Here is a 22,669-nt window from a genome sequence, read left to right on the forward strand (position 1 = left end):
ACACTGCTCTGCGGTGGCTCGTGCTCTGTGATGGGGCCTCTTGGAGTGAAGTCGCTTGTGATTGAGGTTAGAAGGTTAGAGAGACGTGGCCCACGAGGATCAGAGCTTTTGAGGAGAAGCCTCCCTGTCCGGGAGCTGGACCAGGTGCCTCAGGAGCTGCGGGGCCCAGGCTGGTGTAACCAGCACCAGGACTCCCACCTTGGCACCTTCCTGCCTTCACCCCACCCAGGCCCTAAATGCTGTGGGCGAGCCTGGGCTCTGGCTGAGGAGGGATCTGTGGGGAGACGACCTTGGTGGGAGACTCAGGGGTGGGTTTACAGTGTGCCAGGGTGGGAGGAACAAGCCCTCGGCTGGCCAGGACAGTCCAGGAGAAAATGGCGAAGGGAGGAGCCACGTCTACAACACCTCTGGAGCATCCTTTGGTCGTGTCCGAGGGTCCCTGGGTTTACGTACACTCTTTTCTTAGAACAGGAGAACCTGCACTCCAGGGAAGTTCCTGCCAGAGTATTGATTGAGCGAGATCCCAAGTGCACGCAAGCAGAGGAGCGAACACCCCTCAGCCTGACTAGCGAAGAATAGAGTATCGGGGTGTTAGCTCTGGCGCAGACTTTTTGGGTAAGTCATCAGCACTGTGGTCCGGCCCGACAGGTGGACACTGGACAGGGTCTCTGAGGGAGCTAAGCCCGGAGCTCCAAACTGTCTGATGAATGGTGGCCAGTTTTACCCTGTGATCACAGCACCTAATTCAACCCTGCCTTTCCCCGAGTGAGAATCACTGCAAGGCTGCAGAAATCAGCATCAACCTGCTGCCAGTTAGGACTTTCTGAAGTTTCCTGACTGCAGAACGGTCAATGTCACGCCACCCTTTAGCTTCACTGGGCTTGGCATTTGTTCAACATCAAGAAATGGCCCTTATACTAGTTGGAGCAAAAAAGGATGAAAATTTCTATCACTTATTTTCAGTCAGCTAAACGTCACAAGATACCTCACCTGGTTTTCAGAAAGCCCATGCCAATTGCATGCATGTGTGCATATATGTGTGTGTGTGTGTGTGTGTGTGTGTGTGTCTACTAACATCCCATGACATTATTGTATTTCCATCAGTGCCTCTATTTCTGCTCAGAGACTAACATAAGCTCCTTTACTGATGGAAGACTGTTTTTGCACATGCAGTTGAAGGGCTAAATGAGAGCAAAAAAGAAAGCTGTTATGTGGATTGGGATGGGGTGGGAGGAGGGGAGGGAGACAACAAAAGCAATGTTAGCTCACAGTCATGACCAAGCACACAACCACGTGGCACAGAAGCCTTCAGCCCCAGGAGAGGTCACTCCTGCCCCGAGACTCCCTAACGAGCTGCCTGCGGGCCCTCCGTCCCTCCTTCCTGGAACACAGCCAAGGTCACGTGGGTACCTGGTCTAGGGAGCCCTGGGGGCAGCAGACTGAAAGGCCCCAAAGCCTAAGGGGATCGGCGGGCTCGAGCCCCACTGTGCCGAGGATGGATGTCAGATGGGGGAGGGACGGCGAGCACGGGCACACATCCCGAGACGCAGAAGGGAGGCCAGCCGGCCAGCTTACTGCCGTCGTAGTTGAGCGTGGCGAAGTTGGCCTGCTTCTCGGCACAGCCAGCGCTGTTGCACACCCTCATCTGCAGCTCATACCACGTGGCTTCCTGCAGGTCGTACAGGATGTACGACTTGGAGAGAGAGGTCCGCTGAGCCGTGGTCCAGACCGTGGTCCCGAAGGGTCTGTACTCGAGTGTGAAGGAGGTGATGGGGCAGCCGCCGTCATTCCAGCCGATGAGGTTCAGCCTCACGCGTGTGGTGTTGATGCTGGCGAAGAGTTCCTGCTCCTTCGAGAACTGGGGCTCTGCGGGAGAGGGCACAGGGGCATCAGCCACGGGGCACAGGAGTGAAGGCCACCAGGGTCATCCCACGTTTCCCTTGGGCTGCTTTCGCCACAGGCGAGGGGCTCAGTTCAAGTCTGGGTCATGGGCTGCTTGCCCACTATTTATAGGGATCTTACGGACCCATGTTCCCCAGGTGTGAAGGGGAACTCTGGGTGGGTAGAGGTTGTTTTTGTGAATCTCAGCGTTAGTACCCTGAAGAACAAAGCTATTCTCATGTATGCGCTTCCTTGAATGTTTTTTTTTTTTTTAAGTTGAGAATTATGTTTTATTTGGTAGACAAAACTGAGAACTTAAGCCCAGGATGCAGCCTCCCAGGTAGCTCTGAGGGACTGACCCTCCTTGAGTGGTTTTGAAGGAACCACTGTGATGTGCTGGGCTGACCCGTGTCCATTCAGGGACCTGACTCAAGAGAAGTCAGACTTGGATTTGGGAAGTACTCACGGGCATCCTTGCTATGCAAGCGGCTCACACTCACTGGAGCCCAGGGACCCAGTGGGTATATTTCTGCATAAATCCACCCCGCATCATCTGAACCCTGGTACACGTTATCCAAAACTCAGGTGTCGCATCCAAATACCGCCTTCACTTTCGAATCTCTCGCTCTCCTGCCATCCCGTCCACACCACTGGATGAGTCAGCAGTGAGGAAACCTATGAAGACCCTCTCTCCACCCCCTCACGTGCACTCACGTGCAGCCATGTCCCTCCCTCCTGCTGGTGTTTCTGAGCTGCAAATTTCACCCCTGAACATCACTGCCCTGGGGCTCGCCTCCCTGAAGGTCCATTTTCAGAGGAAAAACCAACTCACACTCAAGGTTCACAGTCTACCCCGGTGACTTCTCACCTGGAAAGTGGGGCCTGTGAGACAATGTGACAATTATAGGTGGAAGGGGGTGAGGTGACTAAGGGAGAAGGCCACCCCAGAAGAAGGTGAGAGGGCAAAGAGCACATTTCACGGCTACTCAGCCTGGGAACTTTCTGTCGGCACCAAAGCCCTTGATTTTCAAATGACACTCTTTTTTAATATATTTATTTATTTTTATTGAAGTATAGTTGATGTACAGTGTTGTGCTAGTTTCAGGTGTAGAGCAAAGTGATTCAGTTATACATATATCAATCTATCTATTATTTTTCAGATTCTTTTCCCTTATAGGGTATGACAAAATATTGAGTAGAATTCCCGGTGCTCTACAGTAGGGCCTTGTTGATTATCTATTCTGTGTACAGTTGTGTGTGTATCTGTTCATCCCAAACTCCTAATTTATCTCTCCTCCTCACTTTTCCCCTTTGGGAACCATAAGTCTGTTTTCTATACCTGCAGACACTCTTCCTTTAAATTGCAAATGAAATAATGAGAAGAGAGAACCAGAATATTCTGTATGGACTGGCCATCTCTTTCAATACCCTGCAACACTGCCAAACCCATCTGGGGAATAACAAAGTTCAAACTCACAAACGTGTAAATGTATGATGCATCTTTTCTGATCCCAGTCTCCCCTTTGATTTGGAAAACAGGAAATCTAGAAACTAAGAAGGCTTACATACCTTTTCCTAATGTTTTCGCTTCTATGATTTCACTTATGCGCCCGGGTCCCACTCCATTTTGTGCAGTAAGAGTGAACTTGTACCAAGTCCCACATTTCAGATTTTCCAGGCGGTAAGAACGTTCGCTTGGGCTGATGGGAAAACTTCCCCACTGCTCACTGTTATCCTCAGAGTACTGCAAAATGTAACCTTCAGAAAACAAGAAATATTCCGAAGAGCGTTATTTGCTTTCTATCAGAAGTTTGCACCCTGCATGGGATGCGTTCTCAGAATTTGCACATCTCTGGAAGGGAACACCTGAGCTCTTGCTGACTCCAGGAAACTGAACCCAGGCTGGGAGAAGTACTGTGATGATATATTGATTATGAGGTATTTAGGCCACGCCAGACGTTACTACGGTGGGATTGCTGGATAGCGTGATGAAGATAAAACCACTTTCTGCCCATTCCCTTTAAAAGGTGTAACTGGGCAGCAGGGAATGGATACTGAATCTCTAAATATCTGACCTTACGAGCACACGTGCCGAATGCCTGGGGATGGGCATGGTCTGAAGCTGGGTTCTTTTTAAGAGAACCAAAGCTCTGGAAAAGGGGTAAGTTATCAGCGGAGGTAGGAATCTCCTCAGCCATGCCCTCCCAGTCCACAATGACTGTGCCAGGCATTGTCCACAGCCCGTTACTCACATCACCTCGCGTAACCCTGTGGATTAGTAATTATGATCTCCGCAGTGCTGACGAAGAGACTGAGGTCCGGAGAGGTTAGGTGACCGCTCTAGGGTCTTATAAGCAAGATTCAAATCCTACCGCCAGAATCTGAAGCCTGCACTCCTGTGATCACGGAGACATCTCTCCCTGTTATGCCTTCATCCCTGTCACCCCAGCCGCCTTCCTGGGGAAAACGTATCCTGTCTGCTCTGTCCTTGTCTCCTAAATGTTCACATCCAGGCAGCCCACGACTGGCCTGCCTGATGCATGGTGTCCTTACACCAGCACACTGGCATCCTCCCTCCTGCCCATGGAATTCCATTTTTGACACCAGCGACGAAAGCACATCTCACCCCCACGCTACAGAGCCTCTGAACCCCCAGCTGGTAGCAGTCAGTGTTTTCCATGTGCCTCTCATGAGATCACCCATCTCTGATGCCCTCCTTCTGCAGCCACGGTCAGTACCATCCCACTGGCTTCCTCCTTCCCTCCCCGCCGGCCCCCTGCAGCCTTGGGGTCCCTCCTCCATCCTCAGCCTCGTTTTCCCTTCTGTGTTCCCGACCTGCAGTCCTGACAGCCCTCTCACCGCCTGACATGTGAGTGATGCATCTGGGTCAGCTCCCCCGTCCTATCCCGACGTTGCCACCTCCCTGCTGCCCTACGCATCAGGGGGGTTGTACTTTCCTTCCATTTCCTTCATCTAAACCACTTCTAGGAAGCTTTTCTAACTCTTGGAGATGGGAACCCCCGTGTCAATGGCTTTGGCCACCCCTGTGCTTCAAGGACCCCTGGTCGCCTTTGCCTGGAAACCCTTCATTACTAAAGTTGGTTTCAACTCTAAAACCTTCTGCTCCGACACACTTCCTGTACTGCCTCTCCCATGATCTCACACTTACAGAACCAAGACTTCCTTTCCTCTGAGCCTGGAGTCCTAGGGTCCCTTGGACTCCTACCTCGGTGCCCCATTGTTTTTTTCATAAAATGCTTCCCCACCTAGCCTAGAACCTCTGGTAGACCATTTCAATCAGGAGCCCGGTTTCACTCACTCTTGTGACTCCTCACCGCACTTACCCTGCCGGTCACCAGCTTTGCTGACCTGTGATCCACTTTTCTGCCCCACTGTCCAAGATCACTGGAGCGACTCAGTAAACCGCGATAACCGTGACCCCTACACTTCGTGCCATTCCTCTGCAGCTGGGGCCTTGCTCACGCTTAGCAATGGCTTCGTTTCTTGATTAATGACTCCCTGTGCATTTCCCACGGCAGCTGTTACAAATCTTTCCCTCTCCTCAAGCCCACAAACACATCCTCACCCCTAATCATCCAATTATTCAAAAAAAATAATCTCACCTTTCTCTTTGCCAAAAAAAGAAAGATCTTCCCCTTTGCCCAGTGGAGTGCTAATCAATGTTTAACAACTGGCTCTTGGGGAAAAAAAAAAAAAAAAGCCCTGATGGGTAGCATTTCTGATTTCTTCAGTGTGTAAATATCCCCAGCCGGGCCGTGGTCATCGAGGGCAAAGTTGGGAAGAGGGGCGGCAACGTGCTCTCATGGGCTGGAGGGAGATGGCTCCAGACACCACTGGACTCACCCTAAGACGCCCCTGTATTTCCTGTTGTCTTCTCGCCTTCCTCCTCTCTCAGAAGAAGGATGTCCTCTGCCGGCAGAACTCTATCCGTTATCCTTTCCCACCTGCTCTACGACCCCTTTTGTCCCGCGGCTCCTTAACCCCGTGCAACCTCAGTCTCCTCTGGGTTCTCTCCCTTCCCTTAGTCTACAACTTGCTCAGAATGTTCTCCCAATGCCACTTAGGCTGGGATCATCACGCTAACTCATTCCTTCAGTAGAAACTCCCTTAATTCTTTGCTACTCTGTGCTAATTGCAAAAGCTTTGTGCAAATAGACCGCTTCCCATCTTTCAGTACTTTCTAAGTCAGAACAGTCATTGTGGTTATTTAACTGACGCACTGAGTACCTGAATGGATGGTACAGCGTTGACAACATGGGGAAGAAGCACAATGCAGCATCTTGGGGGAAGAGATGACCACATTTTTTTCTTTCTTTTTTTTTGCATGTGTTAATATTTCACTCATATTGCATGCATGATACTCATCTTATGAATGGGATTCCTTGGATGAATGGGTGAGTTTCAACAAATACCATAAAAATAGATGTGTGGTTTTTTGCATAGGTAATGGAAGAATTAATTATATGATGAGTTTGGGGGAGAAATAAACTAACACATAACGGTTACTTGATAAATATGTGTCCCTTATCTGCCCGTGGATGATGACAATGAAGCAACTGTTGTGGGCCACCTGTCTCTCATTACCTCTGATAGAACTGCCTCCGTTGTCCCCAGGAAGCCATGAAAGGGTGATGGAGGAAGAGGTGGTTTTGGAAACTGTAAGCCGAGGCTGATCTGGTGGAACTAGGGAGGAAACGGTTTTTAGAAAACAAGAATTAGTTGTTCCCGTCTTCAGTCTTCTGTAACAGTCATTTACCAAATGATTTTTTAACAGCCATTTATTAAATAAGTGTTTCAGGTTGACAAAATTCACTTCTGTCAAAATGTCTATTGAGTTGAAATCCTGGGCTAAAGAGATAGAAGAGAATGATCCCATCATTTAAAGAAAAGTCAACCACATTTCTACTTGGATTTATTTCCTCATTCCCTCGCCGATTCCTTACATTTCTGAGTTGCTCACCACTAACCGAAATCTTCTGTGAACTTACTAAGGATCCATGCATTATTTTACTCTAAAGTTCAGCCATGGTTCAAGTGAGAAAGGTAAATGGCACTCACTTAGCTTTTCAGTTCTCAGCGATATGAAAGGGGGAGGGGAAGCCTGGCTAGTGGGAAAAAAACTGCAAAAATGTCCACTATTTCACGTACTCCCCTGCTCAAGAGGCAACACACACACACACACACACACACACACACACACACACACACACACTCAGCTCTGAACTCAAAGGTGTGCCATTGAGTGGCAGCACAAAAACTTGAATAGTCATACAAGGTTTGAAGAATACATACTTCTAATCAACGGGCCTCAGTAATATTTTGGATTAGCTCTGCAGACAGCAGTACTGAAGAAGTTTAGAAAGGTTATCCAAATTATATAGAAACCTTCTCATAAAATGTCCTTCTCTTTTCCTCCAAGAGAAGCCTGATATATTAACCCAAAGCCATGAAAAATGGATTCATCTCTTTAGAGTCATCATATAGTGTCTATCTCCAAAAATGCCCTGAAATCTCCTGACTTCAAGTTACTTGAAATTCCAGATCAATTTTGCATTATTTAAAAAAAATATATAGTTCTTCCCCTTCCCTCCCCTCCCATTGAGGACAGCATTGGTTTTATTTTTTACTTGCTGTGATTTATTAATGTGATAGCACTTAAATCTGGAGACGTTACCCTTTGATTTTTTCTAATAATAAAATATCACTGTGCATCTAAATTTGAACCCAATCAGTGGCCATCTGGGATTTTACACATGATTTTAATTTGACAATCTTAAATTTGTCATGTACTTTTGGTGTATGATATCAAGAAAAATTACATACACCGTATTAAATACACAATTAAACATTAATGCCCTATAGAGTTTTAGTTTGTGTCCTTTTCATATACCTTGCATATGACAATTCAGTTAATTAGCATTCATAAAACACCTCAGTTCAGACTTTCTTCTTGCTGGTGTATTCTGGGTTATACTTGTACACGTGTGAAGTAAATCCTGCAATTAGTGGACATCATTAAGAAGGGCTTTTTCAGGGCTTCCCTGGTAGTGCAGTGGTTGAGAGTCCACCTGCCGATGCAGGGGACATGGGTTCGTGCCCCAGTCCGGGAGGATCCCACATGCCGTGGAGCGGCTGGGCCCATGAGCCATGGCTGCTGAGCCTGTGCGTCCGGAGCCTGTGCTCCGCAACGGGAGAGGCCACAACAGTGAAAGGCCCGCGTACCACAAAAAAAAAAAAAAAAAAAAAAAAGAAGGGCTTTTTCAGCAATGCACACCTAAAGACAAATGAGACTAGGCTCCCTACGTGAAAAAATGTAAACAGTGTTATCTCTCAGGTTTATGGATGCTTTTTATTTACTTTGATTTGTTTAATTATATTCTCCAAAATGAACATCCAAGTTTTCGTAATATGAAAGTAGCAATTAGCTCTTTATAAAGGCTGATTTTTAAATTTGTTCACTCTTTGCACACAGGCATACATACAAAAAGAAGCATCAGAAAGAGTCCCAAAACGTGGTACCTTGTACTTGTAAATTTAGAATAATTTCATCTGATCCCCAGTTGTTATTGGCGATGCAACTGTAATATCCAGAATCTTCCGCCTTCACCGTCCGGATGACGAAGCTGCCGTTGCTGAAGACGCTTCTCCGCCCATCAACCGTTACGAGGCTGGGTGTCCCGTTACTACCTCACGGGAAGAAAAAGGCGCAGATTAAAGAAATTACAATCCAAGTTAGCTGAGGTTGGGGAAAAGCATAAACACTCTTTCTGAAGCAAACAACCCATCTGGAAGGTTACATTAAGGAAGAACTAAACGATGATTATATGACAGAAACAGTCACATAGCTGAGTTGTGTCCTTTGTAAAAAGTGCTGTGTGGAAGCGAGGTCCGTGTGAAGTCCTGGCTACTGGCTGCATAGGTCAATGCTTGTCGTATCCCAATGGCAATTGCTTCTGCGGGCAGACGTGTCATTTTGACCAGATCAGGCAGGGACAACTAAATTTTGGGGTCGCTTGTAGATTCGCTTAAAGTTACAGTTGTTAATGATTTTGACATAAGAAATGAACTGTGGTATGCCAAGAGGGTGATGAGCTGACTTTAGTATAAAAAGAGTTCCCTTGGCGACATCTGTGGTCATCTCCACATCCAGTGGAATGCCACCGGACCTCGGGAGCTTACTTATTTCCTTCATATTAACTGACTTAAAAGAGATGAGAAAGTGGTCGCTGGGCCAAGACCATCATTTCAATAGTTTGTGTCTTTTAAGCATCTTTGTTTGAAAATAGGAACTCTTCCGAAACAATTTTATACCAAATCTCTAGGCTCATCAGTGAATTCCCAGCGCTTTATTTACATCTTAATTTCTGTCTCTGAATAAAGTTACTTAAAAAAGTTACACGAACAGAATCCATCTCACCCATTTCCTCCCTTCCATCTCATCTGCTGTTGTTGTAATAATTCCTACTGAGCACAGAAAACCAGATTTTATATTAGCTAAGTCTTAATGCATTCCATTTCTTAAAGTTATTTCTCAGAGCATTTGAGTTAGTGTTAACTGGTCCATTATCTTGGAAGGAGAAGAGATAAGTGCTAATTCTCCAGTCACTTTGGGTACGTTCATCTCAGATATACAGGAGATTTTCATGATAAGGTACAGGAAGCTTCCACGGAGATTACTGGGCTGGCTAGACTATTCTCCTCGGAAGCATGGTCTTATGAATGTAAAGCTCAGAATTTTTAGAGAATTGACAAGATAGATCAGATCCTTTTAGTGTTAAAGCTGAGATTCTTCCGCCACCGCCCTCAACCAGCTTCCTCTCTATCGCAGAAGAGTGGGTAGTTTTCCTGGAGCTTTCAAGAGTGTAAATATACAAAATTAGACCACCAGACTCAGCACGGTGTGTCTGATGTACTGAGGGCATACATTGGGTTACTGGTTACCTGTCTTTCATCCACTTTACCGCAGGAGAAGGGTCCCCAACAGCTTTACAAGGCAAGGCGATGTCTTTCATCCATGGAGTAGTCACCGTGCCACTGAAGGTCAGGATTCGTGCGGGAGCTGAACCACCAAACAGAGCAGAAGCCCAGTAACTACACAGAGTCATCTACACAGAGGCCAAGGTGATCCTCCCCAAGCCAGCAACACCCCAGAAAGGAGAGTGTATCTCTGCCAATCAATGTCACACCTGTCGACACTATTCTTGGTATCAGAGCGCATCTAAGGGATGTTCATTGTATGAACATCCAAACTGCCGAAAACCCCTATTGTAGCATTTTATCCCCTTGTATTGACTAAACCACAAGGACCCCAAATGAAACACTTGGGGCTTCGTAAGCCCAGCAGCTCCAAGATGTGCTTTCTATGAGCCCAGTTATTTTTCAAAGCACTTATTAAGCAATTTCTCTCAACACCCAAAACTGCACATTAAAACATACTCGTAATATCTGAGAGAATAGACAAAACAAAACATAAAGTCCCAAGACGGGAAGAAGTAAAACTGTAACGACTTCTATTTATCGATTTTGTGGTACTTTCCCGACTTTATTATATCAGCTCGATCTTCAGCACAAACGTTAAGGAAAACACATTTCCGGACTGGCCTCTCTTGAAGAACCACCGTTTGCTTGGGGCCGTGATTCAGATGCTGCAACAGGGGCATCTCCTGGGGACATGGGCCCTGGTACAATCCCGAAGTGGCTGCAGGGCCCAGGAAGTGGAGAGGAAAAAGCCCAGGGCAGCCCCATGTCAGCAGGGGCCTCCTTGGAGACCAGAGGGGCCCTGTACTGACAGGCTCCTAGTGCCACTTTCTCGGGTGAGACACAGAAGCTGACAGAGACGCCAAGATACGCGTCCTCCAGAGGTTGAATGATGTGCCCGGCCTTTGCCTTTCACTGGGACACTGCTTTCTGGGCCACTCTCTAGAAGCTCAGCCCATCTGGATGCACAGACAAGGAGCCCACCGGTGGAAGGCAGCTCCAATCTGATGATGCACCCATAAAGATGGGACCAGTGTTGGCACCCCTGCACCATTTTGGGCTTGAGGGTTGAGACTGGCCGGCAGATGTGGGTAGAGGACTTCTCAGGAGAGTGCTGGAATGCCAGGAAAGGTGGAGTTCCCAGAGCCTGGTCTAGAGCACAGAGCTTTCATCACTGAGGTCTGCCAGACAGCTCTGACTTTTGTTGTTAGAGCAAAAGCCACCCATGTGTCTGAAGCAACGTTCCCTGCCTGCAGGGGAAGCTGCAGCTCTTCCTCCTTAGAGAAGGGTCTTCTGAGGTGGCTCACGGATAGCACCCTTCACCTGGAAATGGAGTATTCCAGGGCAGAGCCCGCTTTATCACTTACTGACCTTTCTGATTTTCTATCATGGTAACAAAAATATCCTGGGCAGGTAGCATTGGATTTCTGACATTGGAAGTTTGGCATTTTCCCTTTCAAACCCTTCAGACCATCCTTTTATGATGAGGAATATCCTTGCAGCAAAATGGGGGTGATTAGGGAAACCCAGCTAGAGTTGGGGGGCTTTCAAGCTTTCTAACAGCCCCTCCCCCTGTAAGAAATATATTTGACATTGAATCCCAGAAGCTGCACACCTAATGTGTGTGTAAGTGAAAACACAGGTACGTAGAAAAGTTCTACACATTCATGCTTACTGTGTATGATGCATTCTGATATTATCTACTTTCTTTTCAAGCCTAGCTAGTCTAGCCCATTTGACTCTATTTCATTTTAGTTCTTTAATATGCCGGCTGTAACGCCTAAAATTAATTCCAGGACTTATGAGTGGTTTTCCACTAGGCTTTTGAAAAACACTGGCTAAAACCACTTCATCTTCAAGCCCAGCACAGCCGCTTTCTAGAATTAATGTCCGTTTGTGGAAGTTGGAATTCACAGGATCCTACTCTGAAATTCTAAGACTAAGCAGACTGGAGTGGGCGAGAGAATTACCTAGCATCTTTGCTAAAAATGCAGATTCCTACTCTGGCTCTGTGATGTGGCAGATCTTGGGTGGGCTCCGGGGGTCTGTCTTTGAACAAGCACCTCAGGTGATTCTGATGAGAAACCGTAGCCCACTAGCAACCTGGACACCCCTCCCAGCTCCTGTGCTGCTCCAGCCACGGGCCATGTGCTCTGGGTCTGCCCCCCACGCCCCAGCCCCGGCCCTGGGCTCCTTCCCAGGATGCCGTTCCCCCAGGACTGGGTGTGTGGTTTCATTCTGCTGCTCCCTCCACCAAAGCAGCAGCCCCTCTTCCTGAACTTTACCCTGGATTTTTGGACCCCCCAGATCTGCCACGGCTGCCAGCCTGCCTTTATCTTCCGACAACTGCAAAACAAGCGGCACCAGCTTCCTCAGCCTGCGGGTGGCCCCGTCTGTCCAGCTTGGACCTTTCGGCCCTTATGGTTTATGGTTTGCCAGGGTCTGGGGCTCCTGAGTGGTGCCTGCCAGCCGGATGTCTGCTCCACCCCGGAGGTGTTCCCTAGCTCAGCCCCTTTCTGGAAAACCCATGGAGATCAACCCTAACTCTGGGTGAACCCCATTTAAGCATGAGAAGCTGAACATTTCTGGAGAAATCCACGTACCCGGGAACCTGGGAACCCCCGTCGATTTACAGTCACCAACCTCACCTGGCTTCTCCACTCTCCCAGCCAGTGTCAGTTTCGTTAGTAAGTTTCCTCCCGCTTCTCTGCAATGATGACTTCCTGTTGTCCCTTCTTTTCTCAAACTTCTGGTCCTTCCTTCACAGCTCCAAACTGCCTGATACTTGATACAGAAACTGGAAGACCCCAGCCGGGAGCTTCGCATTTCCTGCCACTGGATCTCAACACCCCCTTGTGTTTCCTTCTCCAAAGCTCATCCCACGGCCGTTGGCTCCTTGTCTTGTATTACCCACCCCTCCCTGTCCACGGAGTCTTCCCACGGCCACACGGCGTGCTCTGCAGCTGACACGGTAAACCTCAGAAACCAGAGTCTTGCCTGGGGTGAGACCCTGCCCTCGCTCCCGCTTCTCCTTCCTGTCACTTCTTCCTGGTGATGTACGTTTAGAGAATGTTCTGCTCAGTCCCTCTGCTGCCCCACCTCCCATCCACTTTCTCCTGTCACCCGGTCCTCGAGCCCCACCACAAATGCTCTCTGGAAGGTCCCTGAGGTCCCCTGTGTGGCCAGACCCAAGGGCACTGCCAGTCTTGCTTCCCTTGGTCTCCCGGCAGCAGCATCTCTGCCGAATTCCCGACGTCGCCCTCCTGGTCCTGCCCCTGCCTGTCTGGCCTGACACCCTCTTCTTTGCCAGCTCCCGGGCCTCTCCCTCCCCAGTGCAAGCCGACATGTGCTTCCAGCTACCCCTGGACCTGACTCTGCACCTCCCTCTGTGGTCCAGGTGGGCTCTCCCCAGCCCAGGTGTGAGGGGTGCCTGGGTGCCAACCCCACTCCTTCTCTGCCTCCTGCCAGATGTCTCTGAAGAGTCAGGACTCGCCCAATGGCACAGGATCTCCAGTGGATGGTTCTCAGTCACATCAGACTGGATGTGTCCAAAATGTCCCCACATCCTTTCACCTGCCTCACAAACCCCTTCCTCCACGGTCATCCTCTCCAGTACATGACACCACCACCTACAACAACGCGCGCTAGATTTGCTTGTTCGTTCCGGCTCTCCCCCTGTCCCCCGCATATCGTCCACTGAGTCCCATCACTTCTACACCCAGGACACACCTTTCAGGCCCCTCTGCTACCACGCTAGCCCAGGCCACACTGCCTGGCTGCTTGGGCTCCTGTCTGGCCTCCTGTGTTTCCCACCTTTACCTCCCTGTGATCCACTCAGGATATAGACATCAGCATGGTCTTCAAACACACCTGCCATTAGTTGTCACGAGTACACCTACTGATGGAAGATGTCAGCGATGGAGAAACCTGACGTGAAGTGCACAACTCTATTTACTAGCATCACAATTTCTCCGTAAACCTAAAGCTGTTCTAAGAAGACATCTTAATCCACGTGCACACACAAAGATAGGATCACGTCCCTCCTCTGGCTCAGACTCCACAGTGTCTTTCCATTTTGCTTAGAGTCGAGTCTGAAATCCTTAACACAGCCTTGAAGGCCCAGCCCCGCCAGGCCTTTGCCTTCCCCCCGGCTCTCCTGAGACCACTGCCCCCTCCCCAGACCCACGGGTCCAGCATCCAGACCTCCGACACACGTAACTCTTCCTAGACTGGAGGCCTTTGAACACTGGGACGCATCTTCTTCCCTTGCCACGTAACTGCATTTACTTGTCCTTGGGTGGCCAAGGCTCTAAGTGGGGTCTGTTCCAAAGTGGGTTCTCTAAAGCATTTATTGACGTTTGCAATTATACATGTATATTTGTGTTGCTTTGTTTATTGTGTCCCCACCCGATTTTGAGCTCCACGAGGGCAGAGAGTAAACACGTCTCTTCTAATCCTTAGAAGAGACTCCTGTGTGCTCACCGCACCCTGTTTCCTTTTCATTCTGGACATTCAGCCTGGCTTCATCTCCAAGCTCTGCTCTGAAATTAGGTGCGACCCATGTTTCATTCTATACAATGGAATATGGGTAAAAATGAAGTAAACACGTCCACATCTGGCTGGTGAAAACCTTCTTTATGAGACTCCATGCTCTCTTTCTCCATCTACATGGCTGGAAATAAAGGACCCAGGATCTCAAATCACAAGGTGGAAGAGGCCAGGATCCCTGAGTCACCATGTGGAATGAGCCACCCAGGAAAGCCACCCAGTCCAGAAACATCTGTTTTGGTCTGGGTTATCAGGTTAAGTCACTGACACTTACAGGATTTTTTGCTACAGCAGTCAGGCTCCCTTGACAAAATCACCCCTGTACTGCTAGCATAATGCCTGACATACACTAAGCGCTCAAAATGATTTATTAAATGACCAAATGGCACCCAATACCCCCAGACAAGTCCTATTCCCGTGGAAGTAGCCACTTTCCAGTTGTTTCCCCTCTACCTTAGCCAAGCCATTCCTGGCTGGGTCTGGAGACGTAACATTGAATGAACAAGAGTACAGAAGAGGTGAGGCTATCTCTAACCCTACATCATATGTTGCATTTCTTTGTTTTAAATCCCACAGTCCTGATGCCCTTTGATAATCACTGTTTTCTAAGTGTTAGAAAGTGTATGTTGGGGGTGGCTGGATATTATGATCAAACAGTACAAGAGACAAAAAAAATCCACCATTTATATTCCTCACCAACAATACACTTATTTCCTATTTGAACGTATGTTCAAAATGTGACACCACTCTCTTTTTCCTTCACCACCTTATTCTGCCTCTTTCTTAGCTGTCACATTACCAGCACGTTATCAAGCACTCTTAGAGGGCAAGTTGGAATCTTGGAATGTTTATTTTCTCTTTCAGGCACGTAGAAGCCTTATGAGTAATAAACTGCCAATGTGGCATATTCCCAAACCTGGGACAACTCCTATCGGCCTGGAATTGTGAGGTAAACGCATTTATTCATGACAAGGGCGAATTTAGGGGGACTCTAACCGCCACATGGTAGCAATTACCAGAAGTAGAATAAGTGGAATAATTCTGTGTCTATACGTGCTTTTTAGGGACAGATTTAACATTTCAACATGAAGATATTATATTCACTTTTAGGAACTTTTTCTTCCTAAAACAAACTTCCTTTTGTTCCTTAAGGTCTTTGTATACAGCATTCCATCAATAGAAGAAGAACTAATGATTGTCTTACATTCATAGGTCTCTAAATTCCATAGACCAAAAAATAGACATTTCTCTTTAAGAAGCACCAGACCTGATTTTGAAGATACTAGAACTTGCTTGGGAAGCTGTTATGCAGTGATTTTCACCTACCCAAAGGGGTGAATGGGGGCTCTTTCTCCTAATTTCCCTCAAGGCACTGGAAGTTGTAAAGCCACTCATCCTTAGGAGGATGCTTTCCTGATTTGCACAAAAGCCCAGTGCCAGCTAGCAGCAAATCTATTTCTTGGGCTGAAATGTGATAACACATGGTATTCTGGTTTACTTGATCTTTAGGGCATTTTAAGCTTTATTTCAGAGAGAATAGTGACTTAAAACCAGTCGAACAGTCACAGGCAATGAGGCCCTTACCATAATGGGTGGCATACCTTTAGCTACTGGCTCCACTGTGATGATTTCACTGCTGTTGCCTCTCCCGGCTGAGGTCACGGCCACCACCCAGACGCTGTACTGCCGATTCCGACTCAGGTTAGGAATTCTGTAGGAAAATGAGTCAGGAGAGGCTTCAAACTCGCTGATCACCTGTGAGAGGAGACATAAATGTTCCCACATTCAAGGAGGCCAATGGCACAAATGGATCTCCTAAAGGAATGCTTATTAACACATTATCTGTTATAAGAAACAAAAGCCACCTCTCATCCCTCTCTAAAAGGCTGGATCTGCAATATCTACATAGTCTGAATTTGTCTATGCAGCAGCTATGACAGCCACCAATGAGTAATTTAACCCTTTACATTATGGGTCACGGCATGGCTGTTTTGTGCTGGGGTGGAATAACAAGAACCAGATGGACCATTCTACCTGAGACAACCAAAGAACACACAAAATATAGGAAACAACCTTAAAGGCATTGCACATCAGGTAATGAAGGAGAGTGATCATCTCCCTGAAATATGGGAAATAAATGAGGTGAGGCCAACAGTTGCAGGGTTGCTACATTTTTGTGAGAGTTGCCAGGCCATGGCACAGAGAGGGGAACCCAGGAAGAGTCCAGCAGCCTCCCTGAGTCAAGGAGACAGAGCTGAGAGCCTGGAAGGGGGCTGGAGTCCCCAAGACAGAGCACCGGGAAGACAGCTACATGGAGAATCTGAAGAGAGTCCCACTGGGTCTTCAGCTGAGCAGATGTGTGCATGAGGAGAAACTATCTGAGGCCAGGGAAAGAACCACCTGAAAGGATTGGACGTCCCGGTGCTCAGCTTTCACAAAGGGCTGGGAATAGTGCCTGCTCCCACCAGCCAGACTGGAAGCCCTCGAGATCCATGGAACCATTGGACATAGTGCCTAAGGGTCTTACCTTGGTGGTGGGGAATAATTAGCCCTAGACTGAACACCATACTGGTATCGCCTAACAAATATTAAACGCAAGATTCATAAAGATCAAACTGTCATCAAGGAACTGAACTGCATCTAAGAATAAAAGTCAAAAATTTTACAGGAATAAAAATATCCAGTACCCTGTAAGGTAAAAGTCACAATGTTTGGCATTCAATAAAAATTTTCTAGATATGAATAACCCAACTATCTAGCAACTTGTGAACAGATAAAATGATTTGCATCCAAACAATGGAGGATTATTCAGCAATAGAAAAAATGAAGTACTAATACATGCTTAACTTGGATGGGTCTTGGAAACATTATACTAAGTGAAAGAAGCCAATCACAAGAAACTATACACTTATGGTTACCTTGTATGAAATGTCCAGAATAGGCAAATCCCCAGAGACAGAAAGTAGATTAGTGGTTGCCAGGGGCAGGGTGGGAGAGAGGAGGACCGGGGATAGATTGCTATTGGGTATGGGTTTTTCTGGGGGGGATTATGAATGTTCTAAAATTAGATAATGATGGGGATCGTGCAACTCTCTGAATATTCTAAAAGCCACTGAATTGTATACTCTCAAAGCATGAATTTCATGGTATGTGAATTATAACTCATAAAAGCTATTATAATGGATGGAGCTAGAGATTATCATACTAAGTGAAGTAAGTCAGAAAGAGAAAGACAAATACCATATGATTGATATCATATGTGGAATCTAAAAATAGGACACATGTGAACTTATCTATGAAACAGACTCACAGACATAGAGAACAGATTTGGTGGTTGCCAAGGGAGAGGGGTGTGGGGGAGGGATGGATTGGGAGTTGGGGATTAGCAGATGCAAACTAGTATATATAGAATGGATAAACAAAAAGGGAACTATATTCAATATCCTGTGATAAACCATAATGGAAAAGAATATGAAAAATAATATATATATGTATAACTGAATCACTTTGCTGTACAGCAGAAATTAACACCTTTTTTAACATCTTTATTGGAGTATAATTGCTTTACACTGTTGTGTTAGTTCCTGTTGTATAACAAAATGAATCAGCTATACATATACATATATCCCCACATCCCCTCCCTCTTGCGTCTCCCTCCCACCCTCCCTGTCCCACCCCTCTAGGTGGACACAAAGCACCGAGCTGATCTCCCTGTGCTATGTGGCTGCTTCCCACTAGCTATCTCTTTTACATTTGGTAGTGTATATATGTCCATGCCACTCTCTCACTTCGTCCCAGCTTACCCTTCCCCCCCTTCCCCCCATCCCCGTGTCCTCAAGTCCATTCTCTATGTCTGCGTCTTTATTCCTCCCTGCCCCTAGGTTCTTCAGAACCTTTTTTTTGTTTAGATTCCATATATGTTAGCATATGGTATTTGTTTTTCTCTTTCTGACTTACTTCACTCTGTACTACCATATGACCCAGCAAACACAACACTTTAAATCAACTATACTTCAATAAAATAAATTTTTAAAAAGCTGCTATAAAAAATTCCACAAGGATGATTATAATTTTTGTGAATTTCTGTTTGAATAATAATAATAATAATAATAATAATAAAAATAAAAATAAATCCCACAAGGACTCAGAGGAAAAAAAAAAAAATCCAGAAATGCAAAGAAACAAATAAGAAAAAAGGACTCGTGAAAAAAATAAAATTTAATCAATCAAAATTGACCCATAGGGCTTCCCTGGTGGCGCAGTGGTTGAGAGTCCGCCTGCCAATGCAGGGGACGCGGGTTCGTGCCCCGGTCCAGGAAGATCCCACATGCCGCGGAGTGGCTGGGCCCGTGAGCCATGCCGCTGAGCCTGCGTGTCTGGAGCCTGTGCTCTGCAACAGGAAAGGCCACAGCAGTGAGAGGCCCACGTACCACCAAAAAAAAAAAAAAAAAAAATTGACCCATAATTGACACAGATATTAGATTTAGCAGACAAGGGCATTAAAACTGTTATTATAATTGTATTATAACCAGATATTAAAAAATCTAAATAGATACATGAATGATATAAAAAGACCTAAGTCAAACTTGAGATGAAATTACAATATGTGAGATGAAAACTACACTGGATTAGATTATTAGCAGATGAGATCTTGCAGGAACAAAAAAAAGGTTAGTGAACTTGAAGATATATTAATAGGTGGAACACAGAGATAAAAGAGAATACAAAATTTAACACAGCATTTGTGAGCTATGGAACAGCATCAAGCAGCTTAACATACGTGTAATTGGAATCACTAAAAGAGGCAGGATAGAAAAAACATTTGAAGAAATAGTGGCTGAAAATTTTCCAAATTTGATGAAAACTATAAACCCAGAAAACCAAAAATCTCAATAAAACCCAGCCACAAAAATATGAAGAAAACCACACCAAAGCACATCATAATCAAATTGCTCAAAACCAGTGATAGGGAGAAAATCTTAAAAGTAGCCAGAGAAAAGACATATTATATATGCAGGCACAAAAATAAAGATGTCACAGACTTCTTGTCAAAAACAATCCAAGTGCTATAGTCTGAATGTCCCCCCTAAATTCATATACTGAAACCACACTCCCAAGGTGTGGCTTTTGGGAGGTGAAGGGCACCCATGGGATCAGCGCCCTTATAAAAGAGGCCCAAGAGACCTCCCTTGCCCCCTTCTGCCATGTAAGGATACAATGAGGAATCTGCAACCGGGAAGAGGGCTCTTGCCTACCATGATGGTACCATAATCTCAGATTTCTAGCCTTCAGAACTGTGAGAAATAAGCCTCTGTTGCTTAAAAGCACCCAGTCTATGGCATTTTTGTCATAACAGCCCAAGCTGACTAAGACACCAAGTAGGAAGACAGTGGAACAACAGTGTCAAAGTTTTGAAAGAAAAAAGTCAACCTAGAATTCTATATTCAACAAACATATTTTAAAATGAAAGAGATTAAAAGACTTTTTCAAATATAGAAAAAGCTGAAAGAATTAATCATTGGCAGAGCCACACTACAAGAAATGTTAAAGAAAGTTCTTCAGGCAGAAGAAAAATGATACCAGGTAGAAATATAAGCTTACACAAAGGAATGTAACATACCAGAAATGGTAACAATGTAAATAAATACATATGATCTTTTATTATTTACATCTCATTAAAAGATAATTCGTAATTAAAAGATAATAAAAATGTAGTGTGGGGTCCATAAAATATATAAAAGTAAAATGTATAAAAACAATCGCACAAATGTTAGGAAGGGAAAAAAAAATGGAAGCATGGTATTGTAAGGCTCTCAAACTGTACGTGAAGTACATAATATCACTTGAATGTAGAATGAAAAGGGATATGCATTAATCCCAAAGAAACCACTAAAGTTACAAAATAAGAGTAAAATAAAACTAATGAGACAACAGAAAATAAAATAGAATTATAAAAAATATTCAGTTGATCCAAAGAAGTCTAAAAAGGAGTAAGGAGGAAACAAATAGGACAATAAAAAAGTAGCAAGATTATAGATTTAAACCTACGTCGATATACCTATAATTATTTTAAGTGTAAATGATCTAAAATCCTAATTAAAAGCAGAGATTTTGAGACTGGATATAAAAGTAATACCTAACTATATGCTGCCAACAAAAAATGCTTTTCAAACATAAAAATACAAGTAGGTCAAAAATAAAAGGACAGAAAATCTATCCCAGGCTAACACCAATCAAAAGAAAGTTGCAATGGCTATATTAGTATCAGACAAAGTAGATTTATGGGCAGAGAATATTACCAGTGATAAAGAAAGTAATTTTATAATGATAAAGGGATCAATTCATCAAGAGGACACAACAATCCTAAACATCTATGAACTTAATAACAAAATAGCAGTCCAGGCAGACAAACACAGAAATTAGTACTGAGAAATGGGGTGCTGCTGTAATAAATACCTAAACATGTGGAAGTGGCTTTGAAATGGGTAGAGGCTGGAGGAGTTTTGAGGCTGATGATAGAACAAGCTGAGATTGCCATGAGGTGTTCGCCAAAGGTGATTCTGGTGAGAGCTCAGAAAGAAAAGAGGAGAGCTGAGGGAAAAGTCTCAGTCTTCTTAGAGAATACACAAATAATAATAAGCAGAATGCTGGTAGAAATGCGGATGGTAAAGGCCATTTTAGTGAGGTCTCAGATGGAAATCAGGAACATGTTATTGGACAATGGAGAAAAGGCAATCCTTGTTACAAAGTGGCAAAGAACCTGGCTGAATTGTGGTCATGTTCTAGTATTTTGTGGAAGGTAGAACCTGCAAGTGATGAAATTGGATGTTTAGCAGAGGAGATGTCTTAACAAAGTGTTGGTTCCTACTGACAGTGGTAGTAAAGTTGAGAAGAGAGACATAAATTGAAGAAGGAATTGGTAGCCCAAAAGGAACTAGAACTTAAAGATCTGGAAAATTCTCAGCCTATCCATATTGTAGGGAAACTGAAGTCCAGAGTAAGTGACTCACTGAGGTCACTGTGCCAGACAAGGGTGAGCAGAGACTCAAGCTCAGGGCTTCTGATTCAAGTCCAATGCTGCTTCCTCACACCCCATGCTGCCAATTGCAAGCAATCAAACACGTGAAGAGCTTACTTTTACCCTTGTGAGCTGTAAAGTAAACCTTATGTAGGTCACGAGGCTGCATAAGCTGCAGTCCCAGCTCTGCAATTAAACAGGGGACAAAAGTGTTAATATACCTCCTAATTGTCATAAAACCTATGCTCTCTCAACAAAAAAATAATGTCAGAGAATTTCCCATTGTCAACTATTTAACATACAGATACCTAGTGCAGATGATTAAAGGGAGACTATGGGACTCTTGCACAGAGTGCTCAGATGTGCATACGTGCTAGGGTGCATCTGTGCATCTGTACTCCACTTGTCCCACTTTAGCCACCCAACCCCCATCCCCTTATGCACACCAGCCTGACTCCGAGATAGAAAATCATGGGGAACATTAATTCCTCTAGAAGTTCAGAGGGAGTTTGACTTGTTTCCTGGAAAACCAAGAAGACAATCCCAAGACTATGTGTACTTGTGTTCTGTAATGTTCGAAGGCAATGTTGTTGCCAAATTAATTTTACAAAGCTTATGATGTGCAAATTATAACAATTGCGCTTACTGAACATTCAGCTTCAACAGAGCTTTAAAATATATTTACAAAATTTTCCATGAAGAGTGCAGAGTCCTTAGTTAAAGCTCAATCACTATCTTGTCTATAAGCTACAATTGGCCCTTATTTAGTTAGTTTTTACCTGAAACATACCTGAAAATTACCTGAAGCATAGCTAAAATCAATGATAAAACTATGATTTCTTATGCAACGATATCTGTTTCACCATTTACAGAGAAGACTAACCAAAAGTTGAAGTAAAAGAGGTTTATTTATAAAAACTTCCCCCAGTTGGAATGACCTTTCTCTAAGGATTAGGATAGAAAATTAGTCAAGCTATTCAGGGGTTCCTACTGATTATTTGGGAAAATTGGTTGCACTGGTGCTGCCACTATGCTCCCCTGATGACTGCCATAAAATTGGGCACCAGTTTTTTGGTCTCAGTAGCAGGGCAAGCAGAAAATTGACTGAACAATTTAAATAATTGAAGAGTTGATTCATTTTCTTTGTTATATATGTAACTGGATATTAAATGTGACTTTTCTTGTTATCATGAAGTTTTAGCAGTGTCCTTAAGAGGTGAGAAT

General features: G+C 45.2%; 1 protein-coding gene across 1 annotated transcript in view; it reads right to left on the reverse strand.

Annotated features, from left to right (window-relative positions):
- The window catches only part of DSCAM (DS cell adhesion molecule), a 753,301-nt gene that overhangs the window by 52,549 nt on the left and 678,083 nt on the right, over window positions 1–22,669 (reverse strand). The window contains exons 21-26 of the mRNA XM_049709686.1: window positions 16,029–16,182; window positions 9,844–9,961; window positions 8,422–8,585; window positions 6,487–6,585; window positions 3,451–3,639; window positions 1,576–1,866 (exon numbers count right to left, since the gene is read on the reverse strand). Of these exons, the coding sequence (XP_049565643.1) occupies window positions 1,576–1,866; window positions 3,451–3,639; window positions 6,487–6,585; window positions 8,422–8,585; window positions 9,844–9,961; window positions 16,029–16,182 (1,015 nt within the window). The remainder of the gene's footprint in view (window positions 1–1,575; window positions 1,867–3,450; window positions 3,640–6,486; window positions 6,586–8,421; window positions 8,586–9,843; window positions 9,962–16,028; window positions 16,183–22,669) is intronic.

This window comes from Orcinus orca, chromosome 5 (genome assembly GCF_937001465.1).
Source record: "Orcinus orca chromosome 5, mOrcOrc1.1, whole genome shotgun sequence".
Classification (NCBI taxonomy): domain Eukaryota; kingdom Metazoa; phylum Chordata; class Mammalia; order Artiodactyla; family Delphinidae; genus Orcinus; species Orcinus orca.